General features: G+C 42.3%; 1 protein-coding gene across 1 annotated transcript; it reads left to right on the top strand.

Moving 5' to 3' along the window:
• The first annotated feature begins 9,345 nt into the window (after positions 1 to 9,345).
• On the top strand, positions 9,346 to 11,727 carry CITED2 (Cbp/p300 interacting transactivator with Glu/Asp rich carboxy-terminal domain 2). The gene is made up of 2 exons (XM_045544469.1): positions 9,346 to 9,576; positions 10,039 to 11,727. The coding sequence occupies exon 2, from the start codon at positions 10,047 to 10,049 to the stop codon at positions 10,845 to 10,847; it is 801 nt and encodes a 266-aa protein (XP_045400425.1). The 5' UTR covers positions 9,346 to 9,576; positions 10,039 to 10,046; the 3' UTR covers positions 10,848 to 11,727.
• The last annotated feature ends 3,782 nt before the right edge of the window (positions 11,728 to 15,509 follow it).

Raw genomic sequence — 15,509 nt, 5'->3', positions numbered from 1 at the left:
TAATTGACATAGGAATACAAATTATTCCTATACAGTTATTACCTAGCTCACCTAAGCATTTCTGTAGAGCTGGTATTTGAATGACTAGAAAAAGGAACTAATGAGCCAATGAATGAGAAAAGACAGAACTCAGACAACTTTGGGGTCATATATTTATTTGATACAGGAAAGAAATCTGTATTTTAAAAGGAATTGGCTAACATTCAGACTTCGTGATAGTTTAACTGTCCCCTGCCTCAGCCAGTGATCCAAATTATTTATTATAATAAATAGTTATATGATCCAAAGTATTTATAATAACAAAGACTGGATACCACCAAAACCAGGAATTATTTAACTGGAGTTCATAGGCCCTTCACAGACCTTAAAGTAGTCTTATGCTTTCATTTTGTTGATAATTTTTAATAAATTGTTAAAAACATATTATGGATCATACAAATGACAACCTTTTATTATTTGGATTTGTGATTATAATTGTGATAGTGCCAAGCAGCATTGCTTTATTTTTATCTTATTTTTTAGACAGAGGGACTCACTCTGTCAGTCTGCAGACTGGTGTGCAGTGGCACAATCATAGCTCACTATAACCTCAATCTGCTGGGGCTACCGGTACCTACCATCATGCTCAGCTATTTTTTTTTTTCTTGGTAGAGACACTGGTGGGGTCTTGCTATGCTGCCCAAGCTGGTCTCAAACTTCTGGCCTCAAGTGATCCTCCCACCTCAAGCTCCCAAAGCGTTGAGTTTATAAGCATAAGCTGTCTCACCCAGCAATGCAGCATTACTTTAAATGTTGAACACTAATCAGAAAAGAACACAGATGGCTTTAATATACATGACATGTTCCTGCCATGTAAAGATGAAATGAAGTTATGGTGCACTGTATACAAATTTTCATGGAATTTCATCACATGGCTCCTTATAGCATCAGCAGGCTGAACTCAGTAGAAAAAAAGCATGCTGTAGTTCTTGTTGCTAGATTCCCTAAGCAAGGGATGACTTAATTTTGACAAAATCTGCCATACAAATGTTGCTATTTTCAATTTTTATTGGTTCTGTGGCTTTATTTTTATTTAACATGCACATGTGTTCTAGTATTATAGTTGTACAGGAACTGTAAATATAAGGATGCTGTGTATTGTTTTATATTTTCATAATAATAAAAGTAATTTAAGTAAACATTTGAAACCTCAGAGATTTGGGTTTTTTTGAAAGGGAACCATATATTACTTTTGAGAAACACCGACTTAAGCCAGCATTTTTCAGCATTTTTGTCCTGTGAGTTCCCATCATAAGTATCTCATGAACCATTTAGGCATTTTTAGGTCATTCAAAAATTTTCTGTATGGCACATAAAGAGAAGAGAGTTCACATAAAATATCATATTTTAGATAAATGTATTATAGAAGTTTGTTTTGTGGGGTTTATTTTAACCCAATTTTTAATAATATTTATTACAAAAAATATAAAAACAAATTATTTTTGTTTATAGTGGACTTAAATGATTCCTTTTAAATTAATTATATGAAGAAAAGCACACCTTGAAAAATTCAAAGTTGACAATATATTCTCTTTGGATTTTGAACTAAATATATATTTAAATGTATGTTGAAATATAACTACATATTATGACATTAGAAACTGACACAAAATACTTTCATTTCCTGATGCTTTTAGTTCTTGAATTTCGAACATAAAAGTCAGCTGGAATTTTTTTAAATAATATTTGTGCTCTGTTCATAAATAATAACATCAGAGGAATAGTTTCAGGCTATTATTTACAAACATACAGCAACAATTATTATATATGGCTGTTGAATCTTTATTTCTAATAAATTGAGGGCCAAATTGGGTGTAGACATCCCTATGTTTTCTCTTTTTAGCATTGATTTTTTTAGTCCTAGAGTTATGTATTTGTGCTATATAAAAATTTTCATTATACAAATGCAAATTCTGGAGGAGGTAAGCATCATCATAAGTCATTTGCAAAATAATTATCAGGATTATATTTCTCAATGGATTATTTTATTCAGGACTATTAGTCTTCCATCTTTAAAAAAATCCATACGTGAAAAAAAATTAAGCCCAATCCAAAGTTGTAAAACAGTTAAAACCACCCCTCTGACAGGGGTAGTTAGCTGAGAGAAGTAATTAAGTTAGATGTTTGTTCATTCGATGTCTACAGCCCACTCTGTGGGCTAACACAGCACACACTCAGAGACTCAAACTTTCATTCTGAACTGGATAAATACTTTCAAATTATTTTAATTCCCGCTTTGTTAAAAGTAGAAATTGATACAGATTCACCCACCTATAATATAGAACACCAGTTGGAAAATGCTGATCTTAAATACCATTCAACAAATTTCTATTCTAGTTCACTCACTGAAGTCTTCATAAAGACTTAGTCTTTTCTGATAATCCACACTGATGTTTTAAAATCCTGATGGTTAGGATGTCCTTTCTGAGCAAGTCACTTAACCTCTTCAGACCTCAGATTTCTCATATAGAAAATGAAGGAGTTTGGGTAAGATTACTTTTAAAGTCCTACCCAGAACTAGAATTCTATGATTTTTATGTGTTATCCAAAGAATTAGTTTTCATAACTATTTAACATCAGAATAATGTTTTAAAACAAAATCTAACAGAAGCCCTTAATATATAAAGCACATAAAAGTGAAGCTGAGAATACCCACTGTCTACAGAATACAATTTGGAAACCACTGATCTAAAGCTCGCTTTCTAAAAAGCTTCCTTTTTTTTTTTCTTTGTCTCAGTGGAAAAGGAAAACATCTGGAAAGGATCCACCATATTAGTTTCCCTATGTGTAGACCAGAACATATGTATTAAGTCACCTGTCAACTTTTCTTCTCCAGATTAAATAGCCATTATAAGTCCCATTTCCCATTCCTTTAAAATATATTTCCTTTTTTAAATGAACCTTCTTTGGTTTCTGTAACTCTTTATTAAAATGTAAAGTTACAAACCAACCACGATCTCTAAAAAGAGCCAAGTGTAGCAAAAGGATTATTTCCAGCTCTATCATGTGATTCTCACTCCTAATACACTCCAAGTTGTTTCCTTTTTAATAACAGCATTCCACTGCTGCCTGTGATTCAACCAATAGCTCATGATGACTGGCAGTTGGGGGGGGGGTGTGTGCGTGTGCGTGTGTGTGTGTGTGTGTGTGTGTGTTTAGCTGAACTTGTTCTCTCTAGTCAATAATTTCCCATCCAATACCCATGTAATTTGTTATTGTCCTTGTGAAGCCTCTGCAGTTTTTCTTATTGAATATAATCTTGTTTTTGATAGAGTGTTTCTCTAATTATTTAAGGTCACTGAATTTTTCTTCTGCCTTCCAACATATCTCATCCAACTTCAAAACCAATGTGAATGTTCTCTAGTTTATTGTTAAAGTTGTAGACTAATACAATGTCAATTACCTAAAAAGAATCTATACATGCGGTGTACTTTAGGATGAACTGTACCCTCCCCCAGACCCCTGTGTTGAAGTGCACACCCCCCAGTACCTCAGGATGTCACCATATTTGGAGATAAAGTCTTTAAAGAGGTAATTAAGTTAAAATTAGGCCATAGGACGGGTCCTAATCCAATCTGACCCATAACCTTCTAAAAAGAGGAAATTTGGACACACAGGAGAGACACCAGGGATTCATGCTCACACAGGAAAGACCACATTCGGACACAGCAAAAAGACACCATCTGCAAGCCAAGGAGAGAAGCCTCAGAAGAAACCAGACCTCCTGACACTTTGATCTTGGACTTCCAGCCTCCAGAACTGTGAGAAAATAAATTCCTGTATTTAAGCCTCCCAGTCTGATATTTTGTTATTACCACCCTAGCAAACTTATACAGACAGTCCTAATTTATGATGGTTTGACTTACAATGTTTGCAACTTACAATGAGTTTATCATAACGTGGCCCCATCGTAAGTGGAGAAGTATCTGCCCAAGGTGGATCCTACTCTGTTCATGACATTTGCAGCCCCTTGAAGCTCACCAAGGCACCTCTTTAACTACAGGGAAGGTTACAGGAGAACACAAATATCCATAATTCAAGCCAGAATAGGACATAAAGGAAGATCTAAGCAAAATGCCCTGGAAGCACCAAGGGAGCCAGAATTCTTTCCATCTGGGGGATCAGGGAAGGCTTGAAAGAGGAAATGTCATCTGAGCTGGACCTTCAAAGACAGGCAAAATTCCAGTCCCAGGCAGGAGCTGGGTGGGAAAGGGTGACAATCCACAGGAAGGGGACATTATGAGCATGAACCAGGGTCCATGCTACACCTATGATCCCTGTGAGAATGACCCCAGTTGTCATCAACCTGTAAACAAGATGTGTTATTTGCAAACCTGACTAAACATCAGAACCAGCTGGGAGCTTTTAAAGAATACATAGATCCTCAGGCCCCATTCCCGACCTGCTGAAACAGGAGCTCCAAGAATGATGTCTTGAAATCTTTATTTTAACCAACTTCTCAGATGAGATAGTATCAACCTCATCAGTTTAAAGACCCCTTTTTAACATAAACATTTCACTGGTCTCCACCTGATAATGGCTGTATTTCCACCAATGAGAAAATACATAAAAAACAGAAAAACTCTCATGAGCTTAGTAATGATTTCAAGTGAATTTGTATTTTATTAATTAGTATCAAACCTACAAGTGGAAAGTGATACTCATATATGATTTTGTCGTATCCACCACATGGAAAACATTATTTATTCAGTCTGCAGATAATGCCAGGTTGCTTATAGGGCTTCTGCCTCTATGAACCATGTATGAATAGGCTATCTCTTTCTCTCCCTTTTTCCCTATTTCTCTCCCTCTGAGAAGGTGGCCATGTTTTTTGTTGTTCTTGTTACTTTGTTTTTGGTTTTGTGTTTTAAGTTCTCTGAGATTCAAAGTCTTCCTTGCTATAGTGATGAAAGTAAGTCCTGCTCCTTAGAGTGAACATTAAGTGAGATAATTTAAATAAAGTACAAAACAGAGTGTTAGATCCAACACCCACCCCATTATACAAGTATGAGTTCTTTCTATACATTTTTTGAAGCTGGGCCCTTCAGTCAGCCTTTTCTCAGTTCAGGTCTGAGCTAAAGCCAGACACTCACCTCTAAAAGCTCTGTTCAGTCAAAAGCTCACACCCATGGGGACCTTCCTCCATTACTCAGCAGCCAACGGTCCCCAGGTGAGCCATCTTCCCAGCCAGACAACAGTTTTGCCCTACTGTCTGCCACAACACAGAGGGTGGTCAGCTGCTGTTCTCCTTTTCCACTGGGTTTTTCTACCACCAGCCTTGAAAGTAACCTTCTCCAGAAAATCTTCCCTCACGCTTCACTGGGGTTCCCTTGGTACCAGCACTATATTTTATCCATTCGTTCATTCATTAATCTCATCAGTACAAGTCTACTACATGCCAGGACTAGTTCCAGACACTGGATGAACAACCACACTGGGCCTCTGCTCTCCTGGAGCCACCAGTCTAGTGGGGAAGGTAGTCAGCAGCGAGCTACCGCGCAGCATGTCAGGTGGGGATAGGCGCTAAGAAGAAAAATAAAGCAGGGTAGGACATGAGGGATCTTGCTATTTAGACAAGACAATCGGGAAGATCTTGTTGAGGTGGAATTTGAGTGGAGACATGAAGAAATGAGAACGTGGGCCAGCAGGACATCTGGGAAAGGAGTTCCAGACGGTGTTTCTCTTTCTTAGCAGCAGAGGTTTATGTTACTCAGTTTCTTCACCACTGTCATGGGTTGAATTATGAATCCCCTCCCCACCACCAAAAGATAAGTTGGACTGGTAACCCCCAGTATGTGCGAGTGTGATCTTATTTGGATTTAGGGTCTTTACAGAGGTTATCAAGTTAAAACGAGGTCATTAGGATAAGTCCTAATCCAAAATGACTGGAATCCTTGTATAATAAAAAGAAGACATTTATGTGGACAGAGAGAGAGGCCTACAGGGCAAAATGCCATGTGAAGATGAAGACGGGGATCAGAGTGATGCATCTCCAAGTCAAGGAATGTCAAAGATTGTCAGCAAACCACCAGATGCTGGGCGAGAGACATGGGATAGATTATCCCGCGCAGCCTTCAAACCCAACCCTGCCAACACCTTGATGTTGGACTTCCAGCCTCCAGAACTCTAAGCCAATAGTGTTCTGTTGTTTAAGCTTAATCAGCTTAAAGTGTGTGGTACTCTTTTACGGCAGCCCTAGGAAACTAATACAACTATCTAGCACTGTGAGAGTCGCAGACAGACCACTCTCCCACCCAGGTTCACAGGATAAACCCTGGTTACACAGGACTTCCTATAGCCCTGGATTACTGTAACTGTCCCCTAATACAGGGGTCCCCAACCTATGGTAAGTTGTATAATTATTTCATTATATATTACAATGTAATAATAATAAAAATGAAGTGCACAATAAATGGAATGCACTTGAATCATTCCAAAACTATCCTCCTCCCTCCCCCAGTCCATGGAAAAATTATCTTCCATAAAAATGGTCCCTGGTACCAGAAAGGTTGGGGACCACTGCCCTAATAGGACTCCCTGTTTCCAGTCTTACTTTCTAACCGCCCTCCACAGTACTGCCCTGATCTCTCTAAAACCAAAATCTGATCATATCTCATAGGTTCACAAGCTTTGACCTGCCTCCCTTTATCTTTGGAATACAGCCAACTTTCTCAGCTTGGGGACCCAAAGCCCTTAGGATCCAGCCCTAGTGTACCTCCCCAATCTTGTTTCTCTCATCTTTGCTTTAGCTCCTTGGCTAGAAGTTTCCTTCCCACCTCCCTGCATGACCACACTTCTGTTCATCCTGACGCATCAACTTAGTCAACCATCTCCACTGGGAAGCCTTCCCAGTGCCCCCAAGACTAGGTTAAATGTCCCTCCTATGTGTTTTCTAAAGCCCTTGTGTTTAATGTTGTGGCTTTTATCACAGTGTGTCCAAGCCCTGTTAGTTTGTCTCCTCCTTTTGGCCATGAGTTCCTATCTTTTTGTGTCTGCAGACACTAAGAAAGCAGCTGGCACTTGGGGCACAGTCAATGGATAGATAAGAATAAATGAACAAAGCATGCCATGTTCCAACCAGCTCGTTCCAGAACTATTTATCCTTTAAGGGATGGGGGATGGGCAGGTGACCTTTCCAGGGATTTCCCAATAGTCTGTAGAACCACTGCAGCTGGATGGAGTTGAACCTTTCCTTAATGGTTGCAAGAGGAATTTAGATTAGACATTCAAAAGCTGTTCCTTGTGTCGCAAGACACTGCAATATAAGGAAGGGAAGTAAACAATCTATCCAGTAATTTTTGAGTCTGGGGTTGACCAATATTCCAGAATTTATTTTTTGATAGGAAGTGGGCCCTTCAGGTCTCCTCCAAACCTCTGATTCTGTCCTCTGCATGTCCCTGACCTACAGGCAAAGGTTGTGGGTGGATAGGAGAATAGGGAATTGTTGCAACTAACAATGCAATGTGTTCTGTGCTTAAGTCCCCAAAAAGTAAATATTTTTGAGGTTTAAAAATTATTTGCATACACGGTTAGAAATGCTGGAGATCCTAAAAGAGGAAAGAGGGGAAGACAGAAAATAACAACGTTTAAAAAAAAATATATATATATATATATATATATGCCTAACTGGAGGAAGACAGAGGGGTAATACATGTAAATAATCAGGATTAGGTCTCTTTTGCAAATTCCTAAACGGAGAAATGTATCAGAATTTCCAGTCCTCAAAAAATAGGCCCTAAAAAAGTCTTGTGAGCAATTAGGGAGAAAGGGGGAAGGGGGGGGGAATCGCTCTTCGCAGCAGGAAGTCTTCAATGGCTATCGAGTTATGAAGAAACAACTCTGCCCAGAAGTCCTTATTCGGAGTGCTAAACTCGATTTTACCACGTAAAGAGCAATATAAAAGCTCAGAGCAGCCTCATCATGGTGTTGGGGAAACAACTCGGCTTTCCCATGTGAGAAAGCAACAGAGCTCTGACTGGGTAGTAGCCCAGACTGGTGTTAGGGGTTTTATTTGCAAGTCAATGAACCAAACGGGCGACCAGACTCGTTGTGCCGCGTTCTGGAAGCAAGGTTATTATTACCGCCTATTGCCCCACTGAACAATTTCACTGGAAAGGAAGAGTCCCAGCCGTGTGTGCGCGCGTGGTGCCATACGGGACGTGCAGCTACGTGCCCACCTCCAGAACTACTTTATTTACAAAGCGATTACCATGTTATCTATTTGTTTTCCTTTTCCAGCAACAGCAGCCTTACTCAGCCCTCGAATTTCTTAATTACAAACCCGTTTGTCTCTAAATCAACCCCAAACCGTCAGGCAGAGCCCGGAGGGAGGCAGTGCAAGTTTGCACACACCCCCACCTCCCGGATCAAGGGCAACAGCAGAAGCAAGTAACTGTGTATGTGCAAAAAGGTGGATCTGGGGACGAGGATCGCTGAGTTTGTTTACAGAGCAGAGACGCCTCAGCTCGGATGCCAAAGCTACCAAGAGCTGCAAACGCAAACTTAGCAGAAGCACACGTACCCGGGAGCGGCGAGCGGGCCCGAAAGCGCGGACCGGATCTCTGGGCGCGGGAGCTGAGGCGGCGGGGCCCGCGAGCGCGCTCCGTCCACCTGCAGCCGCTGCCGCTCCCTGCCCCCAGCGCCTGTCCTTGAAAGGAGTTGGGGGAAAAATGCACGTACACGCAGATAGCTAGATGAGGTTTACCTATTGCCTCTGTGCAAACAAAGGCTCGGCTCAGGAAAGCGCGCTCAGTGGCGGGGGGGGGGGGGGATTATCATTATTTGTCCCGGGCTTTAAAACCCAACTCGGGGAAGCAGAGCCATTCTTTGCAGCCTGGGGAGACTTGTACAAAGCCGGGGAGGCAGAAGGGCACTCAGGAGGGTGGGGGTCCCGGGCGAAACCCCCGTTCCCGTAGAGGGCAGGCCAGATCGCTAGGTGACCGGCTGGCAGAGCGGGGGTCAGGGAGATCCAGCAGAGGGGGGAGCTGAGCTTTCCTCGCTCCTCTCCGGGGCAGGCGCTACCTTGGGGCTGGGAGGTCGGGGAGGACTTTCCCCTGCCCCGGGGGCGGCCGAGCCGGCCCCGCGTTTCTGTGCCTGGAGGAACCCAGAGTCGGGGGGCAGCGGGGCGGCGCCTGGGCCCCGCAGCCTCTGCGCACGTGCCGCCGGCCGCGGGGACTGGGCTACCGGACCGGGTCCAGTGTGCCCGAACTTCCGGAATCCGCGTTTTCGCGCCGCCCGCCCGGGAGGCGTTCGCTCCGCCCTTCCTGAAATCCCTATATTAACTGTGGCCAAAGCCCTAAGAAACACAGCTCATTGTTGGCAGCTGCCGGGCGGTCCTACCGAGCTGTGAGGGCAGCGGAGGGGAAATAAAAGGGAACGGCTCCGAATCTGCCCCAGCGGCCGCTGCGAGACCTCGGCGCCGACATCGCGACAGCGAGCGCCCTGCACGCCAGGAAGGCCCTCTATGTGCTGCTGAGCCGGTCCTGGACCCGACGATCCCGCCCTCGGTCTTCGGAGCAGAAATCGCAAAGACGGAAGGTAAGCGCGGCGGGCGAAGCGGGCTAGGGCTCCTGCCAGCCCCGTCCTCCGAAGGCAGGGTTTGCCCGGAGGAAGAGCGCGAGGCGGAGCTGGGGAATAACAACAGGATGTGCAACAACAGGATGAGGAGGGCTGGTTCAATGCCTGAAGTTCGCGGCAGGGCTGCGGGGCACTTCCTTTATTAGACCACTTCGGGGAGCCGAGGGGGGTGTGGGCTCGGGGCCCCCCACCGGATCGCAGGGGAAGGGGCTGTTTGTGCAGCGCCCCGGCTCTGTGGTGGGTGGCAGGTCCGCCGTGGTGGCTAGCCCAGGTGCACAGGCTACTGGTGGGATCCTAGGGGTAATGGTTTGCAGCCGACGTACGCTCGGGGAGCCCGGGGGGCAAAGGCGAGAAAAAGTGGGGTGCGCTGTGGTGGGCGACACGTGTGGCGCGGCTCTTACCGTCTGTCCTTTTCACTTTCAGGACTGGAAATGGCAGACCATATGATGGCCATGAACCACGGGCGCTTCCCCGACGGCACCAATGGGCTGCACCACCACCCTGCCCACCGCATGGGCATGGGGCAGTTCCCGAGCCCCCATCACCACCAGCAGCAGCAGCCCCAGCACGCCTTCAACGCTCTGATGGGCGAGCACATACACTACGGCGCGGGCAACATGAATGCCACCAGCGGCATCAGGCACGCGATGGGGCCGGGGACCGTGAACGGAGGGCACCCCCCGAGCACGCTGGCCCCCGCGGCCAGATTTAACAACTCCCAGTTCATGGCCCCCCCGGTGGCCAGCCAGGGAGGCTCCCTGCCGGCCAGCATGCAGCTGCAGAAGCTCAACAACCAGTATTTCAACCATCACCCGTACCCCCACAACCACTACATGCCGGATTTGCACCCTGCTGCAGGCCACCAGATGAACGGGACAAACCAGCACTTCCGAGATTGCAACCCCAAGCACAGCGGCGGCAGCAGCACCCCCGGCGGCTCGGGCGGCAGCAGCACCCCCGGCGGCTCCGGCGGCACCTCGGGCGGCGGCGCGGGCAGCGGCGGCAGTGGCGGCAGCAACATGCCCGCCTCCGTGGCCCACGTCCCCGCTGCAATGCTGCCGCCCAATGTCATAGACACTGATTTCATCGACGAGGAAGTGCTTATGTCGTTAGTGATAGAAATGGGTTTGGACCGCATCAAGGAGCTGCCCGAACTCTGGCTGGGGCAAAACGAGTTTGATTTTATGACGGACTTCGTGTGCAAACAGCAGCCCAGCAGAGTAAGCTGTTGACTCGATCAAAACCCCGGCGAAAGAAATCAAACCCCCAACTTCTTCGTGTGAATTAAAAAAAAAAAAACAACAACAAAAAAAAACATTCCCTTAGACACAGTATCTCACTTTTCAGATCTTGAAAGGTTTGAGAACTTGGAAACAAAGTAAACTATAAACTTGTACAAATTGGTTTAAAAAAAAATTGCTGCCACTTTTTTTTTCTGTTTTTGTTTCGTTTTTGTAGCCTTGACATTCACCTCCTTTATGTAGTTGAAATATCTAGCTAACTTGGTCTTTTTCGTTGTTTGTTTTTACTCCTTTTCCTCACTTTCTCCAGTGCTCAACTGTTAGATATTAATCTTGGCAAACTGCTTAATCTTGTGGATTTTGTAGATGGTTTCAAATGACTGAACTGCATTCAGATTTACGAGTGAAAGGAAAAATTGCATTAGTTGGTTGCATGAACTTTGAAGGGCAGATATTACTGCACAAACTCTGCCATCTCGCTTCATTTTTTAAACTATGCATTTGAGTACAGACTAATTTTTAAAATATGCTAAACTGGAAGATTAAACAGATGTGGGCCAAACCGTTCTGGATCAGGAAAAGTCATACTGTTCACTTTCAAGTTGGCTGTCCCCCTCCCCCATATGTACAGACAATAATAGGGTGTGGAATGTAGTCAGTGGCAAACATTTCACAGATTTTTATTTTGTTTCTGTCTTCAACATTTTTGACACTGTGCTAATAGTTATATTCAGTACATGAAAAGATACTACTGTGTTGAAAGCTTTTTAGGAAATTTTGACAGTATTTTTGTACAAAACATTTTTTTGAAAAAATACTTGTTAATTTATTCTATTTTAATTTGCCAATGTCAATAAAAAGTTAAGAAATACTTGTTTTCTAGAAATCATTTGGGGGTGGTTGTTCCCTTTGGTGGCTTTTTTTTCTGTCTTTTAAGTTGAACACTTTATTGATGAGAGTAAGCATTCCAAAGGATAAATTACAGGACACCAAAACAGGTCACGATGAGCTTACGGGGAGAGCAGGATTTAACATAATTGGCATAATGCTGCATTGTTATCATTGTAACATGCCTCTTGGTGTGGTTTAATCAAAAGCTGCAAAGTTGTGAAAGTCCTTTTTTTCCCCCTTAATTGCCATCACATTCAAGTGTACTCCAGAGTTAGAAAGGTTTGCAATACTAAACATTACCTTTCTCACTGGGTGGGAGGGGGGAATCAGTCTTTCTGTTTATACCTGATTCAACTATTTAAATGGAGGTAGATGGGAATAATATACTGAGTGACTGATGGGGTTGGCATTAAATATAAATATACCTTTATCTCTAGTGATGAATTTTATTTCTCAGCAAAAGTACCAAGGATAGGCACACATTTTCTAGCATAATCTCTGAAATAGCTTCTGACTGGTTTATAGTTCTGAGGGGAAGAGGGGGTGGAATTCCACCTTGAGGCTTTCTATTTTGTTCTCCTATGATACTTAAAATTTACTCAGAGAGGTTGATTCAAAGGTCAAATTACGATCTTCACAAGATGTTCCCCTCAAGCATGCCCTATTTTCCAGAATTCTGAGCTTTTTCTGTTACATGCATTGAGTGCAAAGCACATAAGGATAAGATCATTTGAATTTTACCTAGATGAGTTATCAAGAAGACCATACTGCAGTTAAGTGGGTGCCAAGTTTTGCCTTATATAATCAAGCAAAGCAAAAAGTAATATTGTTAAAATCTCAAATTATCCCAGGTGTAAGGAGAAGGAATTTTATTTTGTTTTCTTTCATGTTTTCATGGCTTATCTTAGTTTTATAAGAGCAACACACCTACATTTGAGAAAAAAATAGACTTTTGTATTTAACCTACTAGGGAAGTTAAAAAAAAAAAGATTGAGGAAAATCTTAAAAATAATGCTGTAAAACAACATTTCATTTAGACTCTTAGATTCTCATCTTAAATTCCATCTTTCATAATAAATCAGGAGGGGCGAGTGTTATATGAGAGTGAGTCAGTCATAAAGGCTGATTTAAGTATAATTCAGATCACCTACATTCTATCATTCTATTTCCAAGGCAGGCCATGTGAAATTAAGATGCATGCACTCCACTGGGTTTTTTATACCTCTATAATTGACAGTTTCTTATTTAAAATTATGTTCTAAATAAATAATTTCCCTGAGAATACACAATCATCCAAACCTCTTTTCACCCCATTTTAAACGCTGATCCAGATTTCCACATTAATAGTTGAAGCTGAAGTTTTCTTCAGCTAAGATATGTCAATACTAAATCTGCAATCAGCAGTAAATCTTCCTGGCTAAGCATTTTCACAGTAAGTTTTTCTTTCTTTTATTTTTTTCCAGAGGCTCAAGTGAAAAAATATGTTTGCATACATATTAATACAGCAGTTCTAGTCCTTTTTCACTTGTGCCAGGAAAAAAGGAAAGCGATTGGAGGCATTGTTTTTTGCATAAAGCAGCAAAAGAATTGTCTTGCCGCCACCCTTCACCATTTATTCTGCCAGGGAATAAGCCACAACACCTGCTCTGTCACTAAATTCCTCCTGCTGCTCAAAGGCCGGAACACGTATGTGGAGATGCAGAGCCCAAGGAACTATTATTAGATCTTGAGCCCATCCCTGCCAGAACAGAGGACTCAAACAGAGGAGCTGGACTAAAAGCACAATTTGTCTTCAGTACAAATACAAATGCCACTCTCCCCCTACCCCTTCACTTGAATGATCTCTATTTCATTAAAACTCTTTCTTGATCAACAATCGAGCAGATTCTATGTGATATCTGCAGGTCTCTTAAGCAGAGAAAAATAACTCCTTGTTTGAACAACCTGATTAATGAAACCTGTACAGTGACCTAGATCACCCTGCTACTGGCAGACATTTGCAAAAACCTTCTGTGGTCTTGCTTCCTACTAAGTTGCTTATACCATATGGGGAAATTTGACCTCTGTACCTTGGCTGTTTGTCAAAAAGTTCTAATATGGTACAAGAGAGCTTCTGTTCTTTAAGCTTTGCCCACAAATAGACACTCCATGCTTGATTTGCAAGAAGAGATCAATGATAAACAACAGCTCAACCTCATAGGTACATGTCAGAAAAATAAGTCCACCTTAATAAAAACTTGTACCTCTGCCTTGTGCCTGATAAAATCCCGGTGGCAGTATCTTTGCTGGAGCTGATAAAAACGTTAGAGCTATGGATGGGTCTTTGAAGAACAGTTACCTAATCACCACTGTTTATGGGGTGCTAGGCTAGGGCACTAGTACCAGAAGGCTGACATCTATTGTGAAGTTTATGGTCTCCATGACTTTTACTACTGTAAATGCCTGGAATGGCTATAAATTGATGTCAACATTAAAGGCCAGATCCTTTAGAGCAAAATATTAATCCACTAATCTATTATGGGTGGCCGGCTTTGAAATATAAACTTTGTAGTCTTGGACCATTAGGTGTTTTCGCCCCCTTGTGGAATTTATTTAGAAGGTCAAAGCAAACCTGTTTTCTCAAGAGGTTTTTTGTTTTATTGTTTGTTTTATGCTCTTTCATGAAGATTTCATTTTCTTTTTGGAAACAAACAGCATATATTGGAGCAATAATTCTTTTTCATCAAAGAAGATTCCAGAAGAAGCACCCTTTATAAAAATAAGAGTATTTTACTTACCAAAAACCTTAACCTATGATTAAGTATGCATAATTGAGATTTGCCTCATATTTGAAAATATGCATTAGCTAAGGGATTTTCTTTTTGAAAGTGTAATGAGCAGTGGTTTGGGCCAACGTGTTTACCTGTCAACCATGTGGGCATGGCAAACACTCTGCACCCCCACGACAGGACTGTTGATTTGTAATAAGTGTAAACAACAATGTACTTGATAGTATGAGGCTGGAAAGGTGGAGGGAAATATCCAGGAATGCAGAATGTAATTATCCACGTTGGAATGTGACCAAGCCACCGGCCCTAATCTTGTGAAAAGGAACACAAGATCTTTAATGAGAAAGAATGTTGCAGTCTAATTGAGTCCGTAAAATTTACTTTAAAATAAACCCAGCAGATAACATTGTCTCCCCCAAAATAAATAAATTTAGAATTCAAGGAATTTAGGACCCATGCAGTTGGCAATTTTCCCCCTCTCCAATAGTATTGTTTTGCTCGCATAAAAGAGGTGTTACAGAGATGGTATTTATCATTTTGGTACTGTACCACGATCATCAAAATCAGAGCTCCCAGGCAGGTTGAGGCTGAACGTCAGCAAGAGAACAATAGGTAGCACATCAAATGACTTAGCCAATGCACCCCTATTATCAAGCGTTCTGTTTGTCTTTTCCCCTCAGAATAGAAGGAACAATGGCAATGTCAGAATTTTAATTGCAATGGACTGGCTTAAATTACTTGACCTATTTTTATGCAGCAAGCAGAGGAATGATTCTTTTTTCCTGGTAGCCATATTTATAATTTAAACTGGGAAAAGGAAATATAAGAGCATTTTCTATCAAATAGTGTACTGTTGATAGTTTTCTTTTGCCTTATAGTAAATAAAACCCATGTATATTTGTGAAAAATATTAAGGCACCTGAAATAAAGAGCTTGTTCCTTTCACAGGAGGAAATTAAACTCATAAGTAATGCTAAATAATAAATTTAAAATA

The sequence above is a fragment of the Lemur catta genome, chromosome 2 (assembly GCF_020740605.2).
Source record: "Lemur catta isolate mLemCat1 chromosome 2, mLemCat1.pri, whole genome shotgun sequence".
Taxonomy (NCBI): Eukaryota; Metazoa; Chordata; class Mammalia; order Primates; family Lemuridae; genus Lemur; species Lemur catta.
The sequence above is the reverse complement of the archived record's forward strand: the minus strand, read 5'-3'. Positions and strand labels throughout refer to the sequence as shown.